The sequence below is a fragment of the Diaporthe batatas genome (assembly GCF_019321695.1).
Source record: "Diaporthe batatas strain CRI 302-4 chromosome Unknown Contig00003, whole genome shotgun sequence".
NCBI lineage: Eukaryota > Fungi > Ascomycota > Sordariomycetes > Diaporthales > Diaporthaceae > Diaporthe > Diaporthe batatas.
Genome location: NW_025408550.1, coordinates 3,697,687 through 3,720,192, shown reverse-complemented (window position 1 = coordinate 3,720,192; position 22,506 = coordinate 3,697,687). Strand labels below are relative to the sequence as shown.

The following is a 22,506-nucleotide window of genomic DNA, read 5'->3' as shown; positions in this document are numbered from 1 at the left end:
ACTTTATATTTAGTTTATTTATTAATATTATTAGAAGATATAGTAAAGGGTTTATAAAATAAAAGTTATAAAGTTAGAATTATTATTATAAAGAGAAGAAGGAAAGGAGTTAAAAGTTATATAAAAGAAAAAAAGTTTAAGTAATAATTAGAAATAATAAAAGTTATAAAAAAGCTAATAATTTATTTAACTTTATTAATTACTTAAATAAATAACTATTTAAAATAAGTTAGTAATAATTTTAACTATTTATAAATTAGTAATTTAAAACATAACTTTTAATTTAATATAACTAACTTTAACCTTCTTTCTTTTAATAACTACTTTATAAAAGAGGCTATAAGAAGTTTTTAATAACTATTAATAATAAAATTTTAATAACTTCTCCTTTAAATATTAAATAAGAAAAAGGTTACTTACTTTTATTATTATTAAATATATCTAACTTTAATTATTATAATAAAAGCTTTAATTATTTATAGCCCTTTTATTAATAACTTTTATAACGCTTTCCTTCTTAATTAACTATATAATATTCCCTAAAGTTATAAACTTTTTTATATATAAAACCCCTTTTATTATTTAAATTTATTTACTTTATTATTTAATATACTATTATTAAATAAACTTTCTAATTTTTATTAAACTATATATTAATTTAAAATTACTTTAATATAATACCTTAAAAGTAGTAGAATAAAATAACTTATATATTCTTTTATATTTATTTAAGTAATAATAAAATTTTAAAAAGACTTAAATATTATATAATTAATTTAGTAAAGTTTTATATTTAGTTAAATTTATTAAAAATATCCTCCCTTTCTTTATATAAATATAACTTTAAGACCTTAAATAAAGTATATTATTAACTATTTCTTCCTAACCTATTAATAAGAGATAAATATAAGAATAAAGTTTATAATACCTATTTAGTAAAATATTTTATACTTTTTATAAGTTAAAAAGATTTATTTTAAATAATTAAAACTAACTAATACCTATATTTAAATTAAAATAAGTTTTTAATTAATATTTATAAAATATAATTTATATTATTAATATTATAATTAAATTTATTAATAAGAAAAAGATATAATAATTAAAAATATAATATTTAACTTAAAAATAAGTGGCTAGTTACCTTTATTACTTATATAGCTACTAATAAGTACTATATACTTTATTAGGTTAATTATAAACTTAAAAGATTTTTATAATTAATTTAAATTATAAAGGTTATAAAACCTTTTAATAATTACTATATATAATTAAATAATTTTATTTATATATATTTAAGTAAAAGATTATAAAGTACTTATTTTTAATATAATATACCTATTAAATATTATATAATCTTTAAAAGTATTTAATAATAATTTTTATATTATTAATAACTTTTAAATACTTTTTTAAAAATTAAAAATTATTTTATTTAAAAGCTTTTATAGATATATAAATTAAATAAAAGCTTTTATTTATAATAAACCTTATTTAAAATATAAAAATAAAAGAAAATATAATAAAAGATATAATAGTTATAGTTATTTAAATAAAATTTAAAAGTAAAGGTTATTAACTTTATTAACTTAAAAACTATAAGTCTTTAAATAAAGTAGATATTATAAAAAAATAATACTTTTAAAATAGAAGCTATTTTTATATTTAATTATAAATTAGTCCTTAATTTAACTTATTTATCCCTAAACTTTTTATTAAAAATAAAATTAATTTATCTAACTATAAAAATATTTAGTTTTAGTTATAACTATATATTACTTTATAATTAACTAATAATTTAAGTTTTATTAAGGAACTTAAAGTATTATTAAAATTTTAATTTATATAATTATTAAACCTATTAGCTTATATTTTATTTTAAAATAAATTCTTTTAAAAACTCTACTATTAAATATATTTATATAAAGCTTTATAATAAAAATAAAGAAATTAATACTTTTAAATATTACTTATATATATAAAGTATTTCTTTAAACTAAATAACTCTTATAAAAGCTATATATAAAGATAAATACTTATTATATACCTTTAAAATATAAAGTATTATCCTTTTTATTATTAGTAATAATAATAATAATTAACTTATATAGTCTTTATAGTCTTTAAGTTAATTAATATTATTTTATTATAATAATTAATATTAGCTTATTATTAACTTAATTACTCTATTAGCTATTTTTTTAACTATAAGGGTTATAAATACTACTTCTATTTAAGTATTCTAACTTTACTTATAATTAAAATAAAAGTATAATATTTATTAATAAATAAACTATAATATTAATTTTAAAAATAAATTTATATAAAAGTTAAAGAAAATTAAAATATAAAATATAGTTTAAAAATTAAATAAAAACTTATAGAAATAATAATATATTTTATAGCTTTTAATATATTAATTTTATTTTAAAACCTAACTTTATTTATTCCTTATATTTATACTATAATATTTTTTAATATTCTTTTTAATATTCTTTATTTATATAAGTATTAAACCTATATTATTACCTATATACTTAAATATATATATACTAGTAAAAATATAAGTTAGTAAGGGCCTTTATACCTATAGACACTCTATATAAAAAATACCTACCTACCCCTCTTTTAAGTAGTTAGAAGAATTTAATCCTTCTTTATTTCTTTTCTAAATATATTTAAATTAAGAGATTTTTACTATCTCCTTTTACCCTATATAGGTGCTTCCTTAAGCTTATAATTAGGCGCTTAACTAACCTACTTACGCTCTAATTTAGTAGATAAATAAGATAAGATAAGATAAGATAAGATAAGATAAGATAAGATAAGATAAGATAAGATAAGATAAGATAAGATAAGATAAGATAAGATAAGATAAGATAAGATAAGATAAGATAAGATAAGATAAAATAAAATAAAATAAAATAAAATAAAATAACTTTTACCTACTTATTTACTTACTTATTTATTTATTTATTTATTTATTTATTTATTTATTTATTTATTTATTTATTTATTTATTTATTTATTTATTTATTTATTTATTTATTTATTTATTTATTTATTTATTTATTTATTATTTATTTATTTATTTATTTATTTATTTATTTATTTATTTATTTATTTATTTATTTATTTATTTTTTATTTATTTATTTATTTATTTATTTATTTTATTTATTTATTTTATTTATTTATTTTATTTATTTATTTTATTTATTTATTTTATTTATTTATTTTATTTATTTATTTTATTTATTTATTTTATTTATTTATTCTATTTATTTATTTTATTTATTCTATTAATAGTTAAATAAATAATTAAATAAATAGTTAAATAAGTAGTTAAATAGGTAGTTAAATAAGTAGTTAAATAAATAGTTAAAATTTCCCCCCTACCCCCCTTTATTTACACTTAAATTTTAAACTTACTACATTATATATACTTATATTAAAAGTCTTTATATTATATTATATTTATATTAAAAGTTAAAGTATTTATATTTATATTCTATTAATAAACTTAGTGTGTATAGTATAGTATATAGTAGCTTTAGTGCTCTTTTTTAATATTCTAAATATAATAGTACGGGAAAAGTAACCTTGCCTTTTATTTCATTCTAGGCTGCTCTAACAGCGGTAAATCCGGCTGCTTATCTATTATAAAGTAAAACGTTATAATTGTAGGTGCTTATAAAGTTATTGTTAAATTTTAATGAGAACGGAAATTCGCGTACCCTTAATTGGAAGGTATATATCTATCTGTTAATTAAGAAGTATTTTATATAAGATGACTTTTTTTTAAAAGGGTCGGCTAGGGTGAAGGGGGTGAGCCCTAGAGTGCGAAGTATAGCGGAGGGCTGTAAGTAGGGTTAGTAGGTACGACCTAAGTTCCTAGAGGATTAACCCACCCTGTTTATAGTCCTTTATTATAAAGAAGCCTTATTTATTAAAGTTATAAAGACTTTAAGGTTTTGTGCTCTGATTGGTTAAATAGTAGGGAGGGTATGCGCCTTTCGATTAAGGGTACGCGAATTTCCGTTCTCATTCTAATTACTATGGATCGCAAGGCTTGGCATGCTCCACTGAACCTTGGAAACTTCAAGCCTGTCCCAAGAAGCCAGGAGTATTGTAAATCGCGTCCCGGTTTACGAGAGGACCACCACGATAGACAAGACAATAGTCCTGCTATTAGACATGGTTCTGACCGGGAAAAGCCGGAGTGTGACACCCGCAGAGTATGCCGGGTTGTAGTGGCCAGTTGCGTATGAATATATGGGAAATCGCTAATGGTGACGGCGCATTGTATTGAAAGCAACGACGATACATTGCCTTGTGTACCCATTACTTGTAGTGTCGAAAACTTGTAGTTCTCTTTCAGGCGGGCCGTTCCTATGGCCGACCTCAAGAAGTAGCTGCTTTAACCCACACAAGAAACCATCCAGTAGCCACACTAGGATCCTTAGTCTCACCGACACCGCTTTTCAACTCTCACACATACTTAGTATATATTAGTTATATATATATATATATACATGAAAAAATAATATTATGTATATTATTAGGTGATATAAGCACTTATAGTATGTTAGGGTAGGTATTTTAATAGTATGTCTATTAGGACCTATAGAAGGTTAAATACTTAGGTATGTATCTAAGTAAATTTAATCACCAAGCTTAGTATATATTAATGGGACTGAATATTAGGGCACCTATTCTTAGCTAACACACACCCTTAATACATCTTATATAAATTAAAGATAACTTTTTCTCTAGAAAGACCGGTAGAGTAAAGGGGGCAAGCCCTAAGGTGTAGTAAAGTGCTACAAGGAGGGTCACATAAGTTTACCACATAACATAACCCTTAGGAAGTCTAGAGGGCTAACCTACCTCTTTTACCTATGTTCTTTGAAATTATGAAGAAGATTTATTTCTTAAAGTTATAAAGATTTTAAAATCCTATAGCCTAATTAGCTAAAGGGATTCTTAGTAAATAAAAGGTGCATAATATCTAAGGGTGTGTGAAAAGTCGGTCTTATGTTAATTAGCATATGACTAGAGTGAAAGATGTTTCAGTATAATTTATACTAGAATAATCTAAGCTCTGCCGAATGTCCCAGTCAGGGCTGCCTAACCAGCCTCAAATCCCTAATTGAAGACACTGGCCCGCCAACATCTCTAGGCGTTAGTCCTCTTCACAACAAAAGCTCCCCGCTCAATAGTGTTGATGACGATGAAACCAGACGGGAAGAAGGGGTAGTGTCCCCATGTGCCGACGAACTCAATGCTGCCGCCACCAGGAAGTGCGTCGTTCTCGGGATAGATGTCGAAGTAGCCGAGCTCGGTGACACCGGCACCGGTCTTGTCAGTCTCCAGCGAGGAGATGTCAAGCACGTGCAGACCAGCACCATAGTTGCTCTGATATGCGACTCCATCGATACTAGTGGGTGTTAGTATTTACCGCAATGGAGAAGCTCCACGACCTATTATCTGGAAGACACTGACATATACTGGTTGTGGTCGATACCCAGGGCATACTCGTTCCTGAAATATCCCGTGAGGACCGGTGCCTCCAGACTGGTAATGTCCCAGAAGTAGGAGATCGGGAAACCATTAGCTCCAGCTCCAGCTTTGTCGTACTCGTCATACTCGTCATCCTATTGGTTACCTAGGTATTAGTTTTTTCTTGCCCAGATCAGAGGATAGTTGGAGGACGGCTTTCGGGAACGAAGCCTAGAGGGCCGAAAGTAAGCTCACTTACCAGGACAAGGGTTGTTTGCCAGTTCTTGTCAGTGACCCAGCCTTGGTGCGTGTAAGATGCACCGTCATAGCCAACGCGCGAAATGATGTTTGTGGTGGTCTTGTCGGTCACATCGTAGCTATCTTATGCATTAACAACCGCCGCCAAGCCACACACGCTGCAATGAGCGAGAACTCAAGCTTACATTGTCAAAGTGTCCTCGTTGTAGCCGTAGCAGATGTCGCGACCAGCGTACTTCTCGTCAGGGCCACGGTAGACGAGGCACTGTGCGTCATGTACGTAACCATCGCCAGACGCGCAGCCTGGAGTGGTAGGGTTGGAGATGTCCTCAAGATCGATGAAGATAAGACCAGAGGCACAGGATGAGTTTCGAGGCTGCGCGCCGACGGCAACGGCGTAGTTGAGCTCTTCGTTTACAACAACGTTGTGCGAGCGGCCGACAGGCAGCTCGTTAAAATGGCCAGCCAGATCGGCATCACCGAACGTTACTGGGCTCGCTGGATCGACATCGACCAGCTTGGACATGTCGAAGAACTGCACACCGTGCTTCTGGGCCTCGCTGCCGATCACGATATAGTTCTTGTAACCTCGGATCTCGCGCCAGATGCTGGGCGCGGCTGCCGAATATTGGGGAAGGCGGCCAAGGTAGACCTAGGATTGGGTCAGTCATAAATCATAGATGGTGGTGGGACTACACTCACAAGCTTGCCCTCGGTGGAAACCTCGGCCAAGGCAGCACCATCAGCTTGGGCAATGGCGACGAACTCGCGGCCATCCTCGCTGACCCACCCCCAAGTTGAAGCACCCTCGCCAGTAGCGGATCCCAGGTCGGCGTGGCTCTTGAAGTCATAGAAGTCGATCTAGTAATTTGTTAGAGGCTTTGCTATTTTGAGATGACAAAGGCTGCAGCGACAATATTATACTCACGTTGCTACACCTGAAGGTGTTGTTGGCATCACCAGGAACAACCTCGGCGACGCCGTTGACGCAAGCAACAGGTGCGGCGTCAGTGTAAGACGGGTAAAGAGCCGAGTTGAAGACGCCAGCAGCCTTCTGAGAGTCCCAAGTTGCCTAAGAGTGCTCCTTTAGTACTTGGCACTTGGGAAGCGACGGGGCATCCCGCTCACGTATTTCTTAGCCATGATTCCGTCCATAACAGCGCCACTGGTGTATTTCTCCTGCCTGGCAGGGTTATTGACCTGGCTGATTGCGGCCACCAACGGTGAGCCAGCCAGCGTGGCCAGGGCCCCAATAGCTGTGGTCTTCATGGTGAAAGCCGATTGTGGGATAGTCAGAAGGGAGTTCTTGTCAGGCTTCCTTAGCTGCGCGACACGGGCTTGAATTGTTCGCGATGGGGCACAACGGCAGCAACAGCAACCAAGCAATAAAAAACAGACGGCTAACAAATTTCGTATGCTGGCAGGCTCTATCTTTTATAGGTCTTGGAAAAAAACCGCGATGGTATGGTATTAGTCACGTTGGCGAAGTTCTCAGCACGCCATTCAAGCATCACAGAGTCTATGATCGCCTCTCGTATATTCGAGTGTACGAAATAGGTAGGTGTGAATACGCTTGGCAAATGACACCCCGGGTCACAGTACACAAACTGCTGTGGGCCGTACTTGGCTTCCTTGGCTTTTTCTCGGCTACATACTGCCGTCGACAGATTCGCCGGCAACCAAGGCTTGCAATGAAGATCATCTCCTCTTCCAAGACGCGGCCGCCAATCGGACAAAAGTGATTAAGAGGCAGCCACCCGCTTCCCATCACGACTCCCGGGCACGAGTTGATGCAAAGTCAGCCAAGAGATAGCGTTGTTACATTCACGGGCCCGATGCCACTCGACCTTCTAGTTCGGAATAGGGGCCGCATTCACCTGTTTGCTTGGCAATGAGGGGAGGTAGACTCAACCGTGCCCGTGCGCCGTCGGTACAAGTAATAAGCCTACGTCCCTTCGGCGGGTGAATAGACCGAACGCGTCATTGTCTCGCCAGTTATTTTCTTCTCGAATGTTCACACCGCCACGGCCATTTCTTTACGAGTCGTCTTTGAGCCACCGAGATGCGCCCAGGCACCGCGTGCGAAGACGTAGCCACCGAGATGCCGCCCGTGTCGCCGACGGCTTGAGGACTGATACTCGGCTTGAGGACTGATACTCTGTTGGTCTGACATTTGGAAGAAATTACAAGAGCATTTTTGCCGAGGGCTGAGCTATAATCAACATGCCGCAATGGCTGTGTACAATGGAGCAAGCACGTAAACCTTGGAACCTCAGCGGCTCATGGCATACGCGAACAAGGTTTCTTCACAACCGACAGTTTATTGCCTTCCAAAGTTGAAGCAACGAAGCGCTGCTAGCTGCAAATACGAGTTCGATCTTGCCACGTGCAGTGACGTGCCATTCCCCCTCAGATTTCAAATGTTGTGTTGCTTCGGCTGTTTCCCTTTTACCCTTGGTGGTAAATTGCAAGCAGTGTCTAGGGTTGTTGATGTGCGTATCTTTCTTTGCAGTGTATCATAACAGGGGTTCACTGACGGCATCTGGACTTGGGATTGGGCGTGCATACACTCGGCATCTTGAAATTATCGCCGAACCAATAATGAACAACTGCGATGCTACTCCCCATACAGTCAACCATTTGACATGGCGATCAAAGAAACTTCAAGGATCAATCCGCAATTTGCATTGCCCGTTCATGCAAAATTGCTCGGTGGTCCACTAGTTACGCGGCCACAGCACCTTTACCCAATGGGCTATACTCACAAGCAACCCTCGAGTGTTTGAAGAATAACTTACGTGCGCAGAATCCCTTGTTAGAATGGCCCCTATAAGACCAGCTCTCTTGAGACACCATTTCACAGACAATTGACAATCTACTACGGGATAGTGCCCCCAGGAAACTATGTCACATACCTAGGTATGACAGCCTCACACAGGACAGTCTCATACAGGACAGCCTCATCTAGAATTCCCGCCGGACTGTCTCGGATGAGATACCTACCTAACTAGAAAATCATCTGCAGGCTAATTCCCTGCAGAAAAGCCCCCATCGCGACGAACTCTTATGAGAAAACCCTCCCAGGCTCTGACTTGGTATTACCCAAGTACCCTATGGGAGAAACAGACGGAAGGTCAATGGGCCAGAGGAGCTTCATAATAGTATTTTCTCATTTTATGCGCGTGGCTATGGTAATTTGCTGATATATGTGACAGTTTCCCCAATTTTGCAGCTGTCTACATGCTCAAGTGGCTACGCTCACTGATCCACTGCCTTGGACTCAATTGTCTCGTCCCCCGAGGGCTTGCTTTCACCGCCCGAGACGCCTTCGACAACATCCTTGCCAACACCGAAGACTTCCGCGTCGATAATTGGGCCTTCGTAATTCTTACGGCCGTCGGTCAGCCATTGGACAATGGCGATGAGAAGGACTACACCAAAGGGGACAACAGCATAGTTCATGTTTGTCCCTGTTACAGGTTGCTCAGGAGGGAAGACAAACAGGACGGTCGTCAGGAGCGTCCAGCCGATTCCAACCTAGATTAAGGGTTGTCAGTTTCCCATCAAGCTATTGAGGGTCATCGCACAAATGCAAGGAACCGGCGAGGCACTCACAAGATTGGTGAACCAACCCAGCCACTCTGGCATCTTGAAAGCCCGCGACTCTGGCAACATCTTCCGGCCGCGCATGACGTTGATGGCTGGTGGGATGGCATATGTGACACCCAGAGCGACAACACTGGCGGCAGTAATCGCATTGAAAGCAGAATCACTGCCCAAGAAGACGCAGCCGAAGATGATGACCCACACGGTAGTCCAGATCAATGCGTTGAGAGGCACGTCAAGGCCCTTGTGGACCTGGGCGAAGACGCGGGACGCGGGCAAGCCACGATCACGCGCAAAAGCATAGCTCATGCGAGAGCTGGTGGTCATGATGGAAGTTGTCGTGAAAAGCATGCTAGTATGCGTCAGTCACTTGCTGCGGATCCTGGAAGGACGCATTCTGGAACACCCCCAAAACATGAAGGTGATCGGTCCCATAGGAGAAGAGAATTGTACTCACCAGACGACCGGAAACATTAGTAGACACACCGCGCCGGCCTTGTTGTTCGTTGCGTCATACAGGATCTGCAAGAGAGGTCCTGCCGCGGACTCGATGACGACGTTGACGTCCTTGAGGACGAACAGCAGGCAGGTGAGGAAGATGAAGCCGGTGAACATGCCGATGCAGATGGCATACAGCATGATCTTTGGACCTTCAATCTGGGGACCTGGATGGCATGGTGAGTTAGTCTCTGCAGGTCCAAAGGTCGATGCTGAACGCCCGGAAGGCCCGGTGATGACTTACGTGGGATCTCCTCGATCATGTGCACAGTGGCATCAAATCCAGTCAGCGCAAATGCACCTTGCAGCAAACCAAGCATCCATGCCAACCCGTCCGGCCATGACACGTCGTTAATGAAGCCCCCAAAGACAAACGAGGCACTCTGATAGTTTGGGGTGGCGCATGAGAGTACAGTGATGCAGATGATGGTGAACCCAGCGAGGGACCACAGGAATGCGGCCTTGTTGAAGTACGGGAGGAGGCGGTTGGCAAAAGCATTGAGGAAGAAGGCGGCGAGAGTGTAGGCGATGTAGATGAGGAACTGGTGCCAGGACTTGGGCTCATATGAGGGATTGAGCAGGGAGATGATGCCGCCAATCAGGTCACTCCCGAGGAGCCCGCCGGTGGCAGTGAGGCACACCCAGGCAGCGGTGTTGATCCAGCCGGTCGAGTATGAGATGGCCCTACTGGAACGCTTCCATGAGATGATGGCAACCCAGTGGTATTGACCCCCGGCCGTTGGCCAGGCTGAGAGAAACTCGGCGAGTGAGGCAGCAAGGCACAGGTTGCTGATGGTGACGTTAGTCCTGCCACGGGTCTCAAAGTGTTGAAGATGCCTACCAAATTCCAGCAGTTATCAGGCCCCAAAGAATAGCCGAGGGCCCTCCAGAGGGAAGAGCCAGAGAAAGTGAGGCGGCCAGGGCGGTCCAGCTGTTGAGGATAGCAAAGGCGAGACCCAGCATGGAAACACGAGAGAAGTTCCTCTGCAACTCCTGCTTGACCCCCAACTTCTCGAGCGTGGCGTCGGCCTCAGTGTCGGCCTGGGCCGAATTGGCCATAATGCCACCGTGTGTCATGTTGCCCGGGTAAAGCTTTTCACTCGTGTCGGTGCCGGAGGATGCGGAGTCGGGGTCGGGGTCGGGGTCGTCGATGCCAGTGAGGTTGCAGTGGCCGGGGGCTAGCTGGCTGAGGCTCGAAAGGGGCGGGGGGAGAGAAGAAAAGGAAAGAAAAGAAAAGGGTAGCGCTCCGGCACCTGGGACGATGGGAGGAGGGCTTTGGAGCAACGAGGAGCAGCCGCCAGGAAAGATATAGAGATGGTAGATAGACTATGTTTTACCTTGGGGCAGATCTCTTGCTCTATCTATCTGGTCTGCAACACGACGCTAGGCCTGCAATGTCAAGGACTCCAGGGCTGTCATGTACAGTGTATACATTGGTAGTGTACCTTGTGTACCCAGGAGGTGATGTAGTGATCGCCCCTCGTGACCGACAGGACGGGCCGGGTATGCATTGGCTCAGCCCAAAAGAGCCCCAAGCACCAAGGTCAAGGTTGGGGTTGGGGAGGCGGGACCCTTTCTCGTGTGTACTTGCCAATCTGGGAATTGCCGTCGGGACCCGACCGTCTCCACAGCCAATGCGGAATCTGGCGACATGGACTGGGACATGGACTGGGCTTGCTGGGGTGCTTATCAGGTCGCAATCGGCCAGTATAGGCCCCTCGAGCATTCAATCAGTCATTCATGGATTCATCAAATCGGCCAGTCAATGCCCGCGCCTGAAGCCACACCCCGACAGTCCCGACAGTTAAGCTTTTTGGCCCCTCGGCAATCGCGAAAGCCACGGCGGCTTGGCTCTTGGTATGTCCAAAAAGGAGCATCGACGTTGGCATCAGCCGTGGTTGGCTTTTGTCAGTGACAGCAGACCTATAAATACTTACCATGTACTACTACCCAGGTACTAGTATGTAGATACACCCATCTTTTACCCCAGCTGCTTATCCAATCGATACTCCAGCCCGGGAGCTGACGTCCACTTGGGCTGCATCTAGGCCGCGGCTCCTCGACCTGGGAGGCCAGGAGGCATGGAAAAGTGGAAACGTCTTCTAATCGAAACCACTTGACCATTGCTCGGTCCCTGCAGCCGCCCGCATCCCCATGGGACAACCAACGCACTGCTCGACCGGACAACCGGGCAGGCGGACAGGCTGACAGGATGATATCTCTGATGAACCAAGCGAGTCATCAAAGCGACCCACCCTTATCACCAGTGCGCCTGTCTCGTATGCGCAGGCCAGCTGAAGAAAATCGACAGTCGACCTTGGTATTGAGCGGCTGGACTGATGTATGAATTTCTAACTGGTAATATTCTGTCAAGGCTTTAATTTAAATGAGCTCGTTTATCCTGATCCTGATTACGCCGTGCAGGCAATCAACAAAAAAGGGACCCCCTCAGATTAAGAACAACACCATGCTGGCCAGCGCCGCAGCCAAGACCGCCACGCCACTCTTCTCCGCCGCGGAGCGGACTCCGGCGCTCGCCCCCGGGTTGTTGGCGCCCTCCGCCCTCGAGCCTCCGATGCCCGGCTGGTTCGCGAAGAAGTCGTTCGAGATGGCCTGCACGCCCATCGTCGGCGTGATGCTGCCCTCGACGCACAGTCCCTGCGGGTCCTTGAACGTCGCGTCGGCCGCACGCTTCCACACCGCCTCGGGCCCGTAGATCATCTCCTTGGTGTAGAAGAACCGGCACTGCGCCGGCTGCATCAGGAACTGCAGCGGCGTCTGCGCGTCCGTGTGCGAGAAGGCGTTCTTGCCGTTGATCGCGCCCCCGTTGCCCGGCGTCGCCGACCGGTCCAGCAGGTAGCCCTCGGCGATCACACCGAGCTCCGACTGGCTCAGCTGCTGCTGCTGCTCCGGCGGCGCCAGGAATAGCGTGGCTGCCGCCGCCTGCTGGAGCTCGTTCAGCGGGAACACCTGCGCGCCTTCCACGCCTGCGATCGACTGCATCGGCCCCGTCGTCGGCCGCCCGCCCACGACAACCGTCTTGACGTTCTGTTGCATGATCATGAGGTACGAGAACAACGTGCACGTCGAGCCGCAGGTGCCATCTGTCAGGATCACCACGTTGTTCGGGTCGAACACTGCCGGCGGCGGGTTGGCTCGGTTGCCGGTTCCCGTCAGGTTGAAGTCAGAGGCCGTGTCGTTCAGCGGCGTGCTGATGTACGACGTGAACCGGTCACCCTTGATGGTCACCGGTGAGATGATCTGGTCCGTCGAGGTCAGATTCACCTGACCGCCGGCGGAGAACACGCCGCCCGGGACGAGGTTGCTGATGACGCTGCTCTGTGAGATCGCTGCGAGCGCGAGCTGCCTCTGCGTCGCGTTCTGTGGGGACAGCGTGTTGAGGTCGAGCGCCAGGACCTCGGGCTGCAATGCTGCCGAGATCTTGGCCATCTGTTCCATGCTTTCTGTCAGGCGCATGTTGTTGGCCTGGAACAGCGGCGTGCCTGGGAACAGCTGCGCATACAGCTCGAAACCGGCCGCCACGAGGCCACCACCGTTGCCCGTCACGTCGACGACGAGCTTCGTCTTGCCCGCCTGCTTGCACATGGCCAGGAAGTTCTCGGTCAGTTTCTGGAAGTTGACCACGTACTCGAGGATGTCGAAGTCTCCCTCGGGCGAGAAGCCCAGCACCGATAGCACGGCCGTGTCCTCGTATCCCGCGCCTTGGAGGAAATACCCGGCTGTGATGTTGGCCCCACTGTCACGGATCGCGGGCATGGGGAATCCAGGAATCGCCGGCGCCGGCGGCTGCAATGTACCCGGGGGCGGCTGCGGCTGTGGTGTCGGCGGCTGCATGGGCTGGCCGCCTCCACCTCCCGCCGTGGGCGGTGGTGCATTGGCTGGGTTGCAGAACTTCTGGTAGAAGTCCTCCCCGGTGTTCACACCCGTGAAATCTGCCGTTGGTCGGATCAGGGCGTAGCTTTCCTGTGTCACCTTCTGGCCGTTGTCATACTCGAGCGTCACCGAGTCGCCGAGGAAGAAGATCGACGAGGCCAGTGCGGTCCGCGCTGTGGGCACGGCGTACGACTGGAATTGTGAGTTCCACTGAGAATCGGGATCCTGGAAGTTGATGAACCTCAAGCCTTGCTCCTCAATGACTTGTGCGGCATCTTGGCCGTTGATCTTCACTATTGCTGGTGGCATTCCGTTCGTGCTGTTCACGGCTGTCTGGTTTGTGCCTCCTATCGATGCTGTGCCATTGAGGACGCCTTGACGGGAAGTTAGCAAAGTTGAGACGGCTTTGAGGTTCAACACTGACCGAGGTTGTAGAGTTTTGGCACCTGCTTGCCGTCAACTGACACGGAGACGATGTCCGTGGCAAGGTCATTCCTGAAGCTGAATGCTTTGAACATGTCTGGGCGGATCGCAAAGTGGCCGTCATGTGCTGATGCAACCAGTTGGATCATGGCAGACTGGAACTCGAACTCGCTTTGGAACCTTCCTGCCGTGGCATTGGCACCTATAGCGTCAAGCCCGCCTTGGATGTCCGTAGGCGGAAGCATGTAGGAAGGTGGTGGATCTTTGAGCCATGCAAGTGTACTCTGCCATTGGGCGTAGGCCTTGGTACTGGCGATCAGCTTTGCGGCTTCTGCTGGCTTGTTTGGCACGGACTGGAGGCATGCGAAGGCTGTTGAGGCCGGTACCCTCGCAACAGCTTTGTGCAGGGTGAGTTAGCGCGACTGGCTGGCTATCGTACACTGCTCGACTCCTAGTGCTTCATGACATACCTCGAGGGTTCGCGGCCATCTGCTGGGCCTGAGCCTGCGAGACAGCCGCGCAGGCATTGTTGCCGGCTGGAGGAGGAGCGCCAACTTGTGGAGCCGGCGCAGCCAACGAGAAGGAGAAGAGCCCGAGCAGGCCGGCCGCTCTCGTGTTGAAGCCCATGACCACGTATGTAAGTGGTCTCCAAACAGGATTTAACTGAACGCAAAAAAGTAGCAGCACCCGGCTAGCTACGGGTATACACAGACGGGAGGCACGGCGGTGACCTTTGACGATGCCAGCAAGGTCGCAAGAGATCGTCTTCTATGATTAACTGCCTCCCCTCCAGGGCCCTCATGACTATATGACCTGCATTGTCCCGAGCTTCTATTGCCAAGAAGGATGTCCATGATGCTACCGGGCTGAAACAGTTGAGCCGCTGCCCCAAAAACGATAAGCTTCCTTGTCCTGGAGATCTGCGGCACACGAACGATATGCGAGCGCCGCACCCGTGCACGCCAGAAAGACGGCGTTCGTTTTGATACGAAAGCATACAACATATGCACGAGTTCAAAGTTCTAGCCATCCATGATTATCTCCTTGCATTCGGTATCGACGTGCCGAACCATGACTTCGGGGACTCCATCCACAATACGCTCAATCGAGCCTTATTGCAGCTCTGGCCTTGGCATTTTGGGGAGAGCGTGAGCGAGCGTGAGCGAGCCAAGAGGAGACTGGAGCCGTCGAATGACTTCGTCGAAACAGCGCCCAGTCCAACCGTCGCCAAGACCAAGCAGAAACCAGAACCGATACCGCCAGAGGGCATGACCACACATGGTATGATAAGGGGCGCCGGAGACACCCCAACGAGGACATCGGACTGCTGTCTGTGCTGTGCTGTGCTACGCTTTCCCCCAGCTGGAGCCAACCCAATCCACAGCGCCATCCCATCTCGGCGCCTGCTCCCCCCCTAAAACCCGAAAACTGTCGCAGGCCACAGGCAAGCATCCCTCCGGGTTCCGGGAGTTCCTTGGACCATCTGCGGTACCAAGTTTTTCTCACCCCACGCCACCGCTCAAAGAGTCCCCGGGAGACGGCCGACCCGAGCACGACATTAAGGTTGACTCAATATGGGGGGGACAGTTTCGCGGGGCAGAAAGGCTAGAACGAGCCACCACCGGCCCAGAAGCGTTTAGTCTAATGGCTGCCACACCTAACATCGATCACCATATCATGCGATAGTGATAATGCATTGCGCCGTGACAGGACAGCGCCAACGAAAGTACTATTAATTGCAAATACAACCTGGGAACCAAATCATTGGACAGGCTCAGTGCCATGATCGACCTTTAGTTCCGGAATGGCGTTTCTGTTTGCTGCCCAGTAGGGTGGGTTTCAGTCAAGAGCATCGAGTTTATTCCCAACACTGTCAGCGCCGGCCACCGCAGGTAAAAGTAATCCCCAGCAGAGTTTACTCGAGGTCAACCTATTTATCAGTGCCCTTCACGACGAGTCAAGGCAGTGCATTATTTCTGTTAGCTTCTATTTTTGGCCTGTGTTGCCCCGCCCCATTACCACCGTCCTGTAGCCCTGGGCAACTCCTGAGTGTCCGTGTTTCTGTTCCAGCGCGTTTATTTAGCGCTTGAAACATCGTCTGTGTTGCAGGAATTCTCTCCTGCGGGGAAATTTAAGCACGCTGGCAAACCACACTCATTTTAGCTCAAAGGGATCCATTAATTATCCATAATATGTGATATCGCCCAAAAGTGGCTTGTGTGGAAGACGCTCTTTCAAACCCGGACAGCTTCTCGTGTGGAAGTCAGTATCACTCAGATGTCCCTAACTTACCCAACAAAGTGGGTTAGTTCGTTTCTATCCCCATACATATAAAACATATGTAGCGCCTTCATACAATAGTAAACGCTCAATACCCAGCGTTTTAAAAGATATAATGACAATAGCAGTGCAGAGGGAATATAATGCTTACCTAATAAAATACCTATATTTTATAATTGTCGACTTACTTTAATAAGCTAGCGGTCTATCTACTATAATATATTATAGCTTTAAATTATTTAACTTATATTTTACTTTTTTAATTTCTTTAAATAATATTTATAAATATATTTTTTAAAACTTTTTATTATTTATTATTATTTAATAAATAGTTTATATTAAAAATAAAGTTATTAAAAATTATTATTATATTTATTTATTTTAATTTAATATAATAATATATATTTTATAATTATAAAAATATAAAAGTAAAATTTTAATAATAATACTTTTAATAATATATTTTCTTTATTATATTATATAATACTTTTATTTATTTAAAATTAAATACTTTTAAAAGTTATAATATAAAATTAAAAGTAATAATTTATATAATAAAAGTAAAGAATATATATTTATATTTATTTTTATTTTTATATATAAAGTATTTATATAAAGTAATTTATTAAATATATATTTAAAAATATAAATTATTATAAAATATAATAATTATAATTAAATTAATATATTAAATAAATTATAATATATATAAAGCTTTATTTTTATAAAAAATACTTTATATTATTTATCTTTTACTTTATAAATATTTATTATTTTAAAATATAAAGATTATTAAAAGTTAATATAATATAAAATTTAATAATATAATATTATAAGTTATTTAATTAATTAATTAATAATAATACTTTATATATATTTATATATAATATAAAACTTTATTTTTTATAAAATAATTCTTAAAGTTTCTTTCTTATAATAATATAGGTTAATAAATACTAGACTCTAAGTTATAAGTTACTTTAAATTGTGGTCTTTTAGCTAGGACGTCTATAGCATAGCGCTCTATGGGTTTGTCTGACCTCTTATTAATATAAACTAGTACTTTTCCACCGCTCATGATTAAGTAGATTGCTACATAGGTGAATGACAAAGCACTATCCGGCCCTCAGCCATGAACCACAAGCCAGCGGCCAGAACCTTTTCAATGGTATGTGCCCACCTTCAATATGTCAGCACTCACTCTCTTCGGCACAAACACTCCTATATAGGAATGTTATGGAAAATTCAAGGGGCACTGACCTGCCAAACACTGAGTGATACCCCACCAGGGATCTGCGAACCTTGCCCATACGCAACGACCGAGTTAAGCCAGTCGTACTTGTCGCTGCCGGTCTCGAACAGTAGGAACAGGTTCGGCGCGTGGCCCTTTTCTCGGACCAGTATGTTACCTCCGTCGTGTGTCTGAAGCACGTACACGACATCCGGATTGACGGACCCGTTGCCGTCAGTCAGAAGTGCATCACCACCGCCAGAAGCTACAGTGCCTACATACATCAATCTTGGATTAGCAATCTGTTTCGGCAGGGGGCGAGAAAGCTGCTTCTCTGTCTCGCTCACTGGACTTACCTGAAAGCTTGGGCCCAGAGAAGGATCCACCGACAATAGGTTCGAATACCCTATCTCCCAACGGAGTTGGCCCGATAGGGATAGCCTGGCCACTTGTGATGTTGAGCGAGAATAAGTAGCTCAGGGCTGGCGGAGAGGGCTGACGAGGGGCCGCCGTGGCCGCAGCAGCTAGAGCCAGCAATGATAGGCACGAGCGAATCATCTTCATGACTAGACGATCGATTAAAGATGAAGGTTTATGATTTGAAAATCGAGACGGTGAGCGACGGGCAGAAATCAGGTTATCGGTGTTCGAAAAGATGGCAAGATTCTGTGCTGCAGAAATACCTAGGTACCCTAGAGTCTTATAGCCTGCCTCTCTATGCCACAAACACCTCAGCCCCAGCTGATACTGCAGGTTACTACTTTTTGCTTTTGAAAGTTGAGGTCGAGCTGAGGTCATCCGAACGGCTGAGCAGATTGGAGCCGTCCTAGCGCCCGCCACGATGCCTCATCAAGACTAACATCTCAGCACCATAAATCAATACAAGCCATTGTGCACCGAGACGGCGGCACCTACTTCATAGTCAGCAGAAATCAGTGACGTGTTACATGGTCGTTCGTGCACCTGGCCAGGTAGCTGCGGGCCCATGCACTTTGTCGAGGCAAGCCAGCAGTATGGTCAGCGGTCTCGAACATGTAAGCATATGCCAAGAGGTAATACACACAGCATATTAGCAAGCATGGTTCAACCGAGACATTGAATTACGGTGTATGCCGATTGTTAGTTGAAAAGCAATGTAGACATAACTTGGCTTGGCAATGACTGCCCAGCGCCTCAATGATCATGAAGTCAATCTTCTAGGTTTGGATACAGATCGTATTTCAAGCCAGAATTTGAACAGGTGAGCCGTGATATCTCAAATGCTCTGACTGAGAAGACCATCTCGGGTTGTCTGTACCGTCGGAGGCACAACGTACCAGGATCCACCCCCGCGGGATAGCCATCACCCCGAGTGCGCAGGCGCAGCGTCTTGAATCATGAGAACCAGTCTCGGCAGCGGAGTCAAAATTAGAAGCTAGCTTAATTTTGAGAAAAGGAGGGACTGCTCAGAACCAATATTATTTATTAGGTCAGAGCGAACCTGGTCCGCAGTCTGTAGTGTCTCTACCGATCCAAGCAAACAATCGACATGTACTATTCCCAGCATTCGCTCGCGGTGCTTGTCCTGCACGCCGCCGGAGTCCACGGGGCCAGTCTGGCACTATTCCACCCTTGGAACGCCAGCGAGTGGATCGCATCAGACGACGGCATCCGCGGCGGCCTGAGCCGGTCCCGCCTCGAAGTGATCCAGCCCGGCTCGCCCGGGAACCTGCTGGGCGACGAGGCCATCGCTAGGTTCTCCGGCAACCTCGACTACGAGGCGCTCAACGGCAGTGGGTTCGCATCGCAGCGGACCGTCGACGGGTGGGCCGGGGCGGACCTCTCCGCCTTCGACAGGTTCATCATCGAGGTGCCGTACACGGACGGCAAGACGTACACGCTCAATGTGAAGGATACGGTGCTCCCGCCTGTCAACGGGGTCGAGCAGGCGACGGTCAGCTGGGAGCATGACTTCCAGTTGCCCCCTCGGGACGCGGCTGCTGCGGCGGATGACCGTTATGGCCAGGCCGTAGTTAGGTTCGAGGACCTGGTCCCCACGTATCGTGGCAGGGTGCAGAATGATACGGCGCCTCTCAATCTCGGAGACATCAAGCGCTTTAATATCATGATTCGGAGGTGAGTAACAATGTTAAAGGTTTTTTCCTCGACGCAATGATTAATGAATTTGTTCCAGTTTCTTCGGCCAAGAGTCACAGGCGGGAGATTTTGACCTTGGGTTGAAATCGATATTGGCGACGGATTCAGACACTGTTTGAGACTCTACATGACACTGAGCTCGGGACAATCCCTCGAAGACTCACTGCAAGTAACCCAAGGCTTTCCCGAGTCTGGTGCATGTTTAGCGAGAAATTGGTAGCCCTTGGCCCCCCTTCATCTAGAAGGATCATACAAAGTGGGTATATACAAGTAACTGGGCAGACAAAGCGGACAATAAAATAAGGTTCGCTTAATTATCTTGAAATGTCATGGTCATGATCTCATCCCATAAGTTCACAACTCACGCTCTGAGCCCGCTCTGCCCAGAGCTGCGTTCGGGTATACGATATGTGCAAGTACAAAGTGCCGCCCCAGTTATGGACTAAGAAATCAAGGCTTTTACTCTGGCTTGCGGCCCCACACCGCCTTCAACTTGAAGTAGGAGTGGTTCTTGCTCGAGCGGATCTCTCTCCTCAATTGAGCAATGTACACCAGAACCTCTTCCCTGCTCCAGCCGACAATGACATTGGCAATGAAGAGAACGTAGCCCTCGATGTCGGATTCGAGAGCGGTCTGCGCCCAGTGCCCTATCTCCTTCAGCTTCTTGTCGCGGGGCCAGCCGCCAACAGGAGCCTGCGGTGTTGCTGGTCAGTCATGGTTCATTACAAGATCCTGGGTCAAGATCCGATTGCCTCCCACCCGATGACGACGGGCTCACCTTGAATTCCCATTCCTGGATGTCAACGAAGCCGGCCTCTTCCATGGCTTTCCTCTGGATTCCCTGTTCAACTACCAGGAACGTCCGGCCAAGGGTCTTTCCGCCCTCTTCGAAGAACTTGCCCCACTGGGAGATGGCCGACTTGTCGGCGACCGAGCCGTCGTCGCTGACCATGTGGGGCGAGCCCTCGAAGCTCTCCACCCAGCCGCCTGGTTTCGCAGCGTTGTACGCCTCCTTGAATAGCGCAGACCAGTCGACAATGCTGCCGACGAGGTAACGTAGATGGATGTAGTCAAACTCATTGGCGTGGAAGGTCCATTCTGAGGTGCAATCCTCGATCTCGCTGCAGGGGGGGGGGGATTTCTTGGTCAGGGTACATGGTCGCAGCCAACGCTGAGTGACGGCCAGGAGGACTTACAACTTCAGATTAGGGGGCACCCATTTGGGCTGGATCGGGGAGATATCGGTGCCGATGACAGTTGCCTCGGGGTGGTCGTCGGCGAAGTCTCTGTGAAGGCATCTGTAAGCCATGCACCACTCATGCAACAGTCATGCACCGGTAATGCAACGGTCATGCACCAGGCATGCGGGATCGGGGGCCATACATTGCCCACAGCCCTGTTCCGGTACCAACATCGAGGACTTTCTAGTAAGCGAGGGTCAGCGTGGCATCCGTGGATCCGCCGTGCTGTGCCGCAGGGCCGGGCCGTACCTGGACATTGTCTCGGAGCGGGGCAAAATAGAGCTTGTTGTCAGAGCAGAGGCTCAGGAAGTGGTGGCTGTTTGTTAATTGACGCGGTAATCAGCCAAAGGTTGCCCTTCGCCCTTGGTGGATGGTGTTACCAGGATTGATATTGCCCACTTGATATCCATGGCCTCGTTCTGCATCTCATCGTTGGAGCCCCTGGCGTCGAAAAGCAAGGTTCAAGTCAGTTGCCAAGACACAGAGGGGGGTCGGAGCAGCGGGGACTTCGGGATGGGGTGTCTCGCACCAGTACTGCGCATTGAGGCCCACATTGTCGCTGTGATATGTCCGGCCGTGGATGGTCCTGTACTCGAGGATGCTCGAGGTGATGGAGTCTGTCGAGCTGGCCGTGTCCCCGAAGGCGGAGTCGTTGTCTTCGTCCAGGTCCTGCTGTTCCGGATCTCAGCGTCACATGCTTCTATGCTTCTCTGCTTGTATGCCTCTCAGCCTGCCCAAGGTGGCACCCACCTGTCCCGCCAGTTCCGTCCAATGCGTGGGAGGCAGTAAGCCCGTCTCCTCGACCGCCGCCTCCTCGCCTGCTGATCCGCTGGCTGCATGTGCCGCTTCCGCTGCTGTTGCCGCTGCCGCCGGGGGTTGCACGGGCGGAGAGGAACCGGGCGACGGTTCGGTGGCCGGAGGTCGGGGTGCTGGAGGCGTCGCACCCGCTGCATCCCCGGGGGGTTCGCTGCTCGCCATCGTTGATGAATTGCAAAACGCTGTGAGGAACCGTGGAAGCCTCAAGAACGGACAGTGTCGACAGCGTCGGCAGTGGGATCTGGGCAGGAGCAGGAATGCCTAGGCCAACGGGCAGATGAAATAGTCTACTTAGTCTACTTAGTCTACTCTTCCGTGCACTACTACTACCTAGCCATCCCCCGCCACGAGTAGCGGTCGGGGCATCGCCCCGAGCACAGGATTTCCATGGCGGATGACCCCACTGTGGGTGCTAATGACGGGGGCCGCCAGAGCCAGGCCAATATCTCGTGGCTTTAGACCAGGGTGAGGCCATTGGCTTCCGGGACGTTACGCAGCGGCATGGTGATTTGCAACTAACTCCCTTATTAGCTGCCCAGGGCGGTCTCGACTAGCTCTACGGATACGACTGTCTCCTGGAACCCTCCCCTCCCCCAGGACTTGGCGCTGGTAGCGCAACAGC

At 45.4% G+C, this 22,506-nt stretch overlaps 6 protein-coding genes across 6 annotated transcripts; 1 reads left to right on the top strand and 5 right to left on the bottom strand.

Annotated features, from left to right (window-relative positions):
* Positions 1–5,177: 5,177 nt before the first annotated feature.
* On the bottom strand, positions 5,178–7,028 carry KVR01_002682 (uncharacterized protein; the record flags this gene model as incomplete). The annotated part of the gene is made up of 7 exons (XM_044793059.1): positions 5,178–5,439; positions 5,505–5,656; positions 5,761–5,878; positions 5,945–6,411; positions 6,462–6,620; positions 6,688–6,831; positions 6,888–7,028. 7 exons carry the CDS (start codon positions 7,026–7,028, stop codon positions 5,178–5,180), a joined length of 1,443 nt encoding a protein of 480 aa, XP_044647697.1.
* Positions 7,029–8,913: 1,885 nt separating this feature from the next.
* Positions 8,914–11,353, bottom strand: KVR01_002477 (uncharacterized protein). The gene is made up of 5 exons (XM_044793583.1): positions 10,705–11,353; positions 10,108–10,652; positions 9,823–10,030; positions 9,375–9,717; positions 8,914–9,296 (listed from the first exon to the last, which is right to left on the bottom strand). Exons 1-5 carry the CDS (start codon positions 10,938–10,940, stop codon positions 9,018–9,020), a joined length of 1,611 nt encoding a protein of 536 aa, XP_044647492.1. The 5' UTR covers positions 10,941–11,353; the 3' UTR covers positions 8,914–9,017.
* Positions 11,354–12,311: 958 nt separating this feature from the next.
* Positions 12,312–14,807, bottom strand: KVR01_002291 (uncharacterized protein; the record flags this gene model as incomplete). The annotated part of the gene is made up of 3 exons (XM_044789569.1): positions 12,312–14,131; positions 14,182–14,577; positions 14,651–14,807. The coding sequence occupies 3 exons, from the start codon at positions 14,805–14,807 to the stop codon at positions 12,312–12,314; spliced, it is 2,373 nt and encodes a 790-aa protein (XP_044647306.1).
* Positions 14,808–17,544: 2,737 nt separating this feature from the next.
* Positions 17,545–18,335, bottom strand: KVR01_002033 (uncharacterized protein). Its single transcript, XM_044786817.1, has 3 exons — positions 18,048–18,335; positions 17,721–17,965; positions 17,545–17,640 (listed from the first exon to the last, which is right to left on the bottom strand). The coding sequence occupies exons 1-3, from the start codon at positions 18,253–18,255 to the stop codon at positions 17,623–17,625; spliced, it is 471 nt and encodes a 156-aa protein (XP_044647048.1). The 5' UTR covers positions 18,256–18,335; the 3' UTR covers positions 17,545–17,622.
* An 884-nt stretch (positions 18,336–19,219) lies between these two features.
* KVR01_002145 (uncharacterized protein) lies at positions 19,220–19,946 on the top strand (the record flags this gene model as incomplete). Its single annotated transcript, XM_044792636.1, has 2 exons — positions 19,220–19,806; positions 19,865–19,946. 2 exons carry the CDS (start codon positions 19,220–19,222, stop codon positions 19,944–19,946), a joined length of 669 nt encoding a protein of 222 aa, XP_044647160.1.
* A 77-nt stretch (positions 19,947–20,023) lies between these two features.
* Positions 20,024–22,308, bottom strand: KVR01_003008 (uncharacterized protein). Its single transcript, XM_044792814.1, has 8 exons — positions 21,819–22,308; positions 21,598–21,740; positions 21,468–21,509; positions 21,318–21,384; positions 21,211–21,251; positions 21,024–21,113; positions 20,606–20,948; positions 20,024–20,520 (listed from the first exon to the last, which is right to left on the bottom strand). Exons 1-8 carry the CDS (start codon positions 22,044–22,046, stop codon positions 20,287–20,289), a joined length of 1,188 nt encoding a protein of 395 aa, XP_044648023.1. The 5' UTR covers positions 22,047–22,308; the 3' UTR covers positions 20,024–20,286.
* Between the last annotated feature and the right edge of the window lie 198 nt (positions 22,309–22,506).

Excerpts from the sequence above, each read along its gene's own strand:
- KVR01_002033 (XM_044786817.1), bottom strand. The coding sequence starts at position 18,255 with ATGAAGATGATTCGCTCGTGCCTATCATTGCTGGCTCTAGCTGCTGCG. Across the intron at positions 17,966-18,047 it reads CTCTGGGCCCAAGCTTTCAG|GCACTGTAGCTTCTGGCGGT; the intron begins GTAAGTCCAGTG and ends TGATGTATGTAG.
- KVR01_002477 (XM_044793583.1), bottom strand. The coding sequence starts at position 10,940 with ATGACACACGGTGGCATTATGGCCAATTCGGCCCAGGCCGACACTGAG. Across the intron at positions 9,718-9,822 it reads CTAATGTTTCCGGTCGTCTG|CATGCTTTTCACGACAACTT; the intron begins GTGAGTACAATT and ends GACGCATACTAG. Across the intron at positions 9,297-9,374 it reads TGGGTTGGTTCACCAATCTT|GTTGGAATCGGCTGGACGCT; the intron begins GTGAGTGCCTCG and ends CCCTTAATCTAG.
- KVR01_003008 (XM_044792814.1), bottom strand. The coding sequence starts at position 22,046 with ATGGCGAGCAGCGAACCCCCCGGGGATGCAGCGGGTGCGACGCCTCCA. Across the intron at positions 20,949-21,023 it reads GTGCCCCCTAATCTGAAGTT|CGAGATCGAGGATTGCACCT; the intron begins GTAAGTCCTCCT and ends CCCCCCCTGCAG. Across the intron at positions 20,521-20,605 it reads TCCAGGAATGGGAATTCAAG|GCTCCTGTTGGCGGCTGGCC; the intron begins GTGAGCCCGTCG and ends GCAACACCGCAG.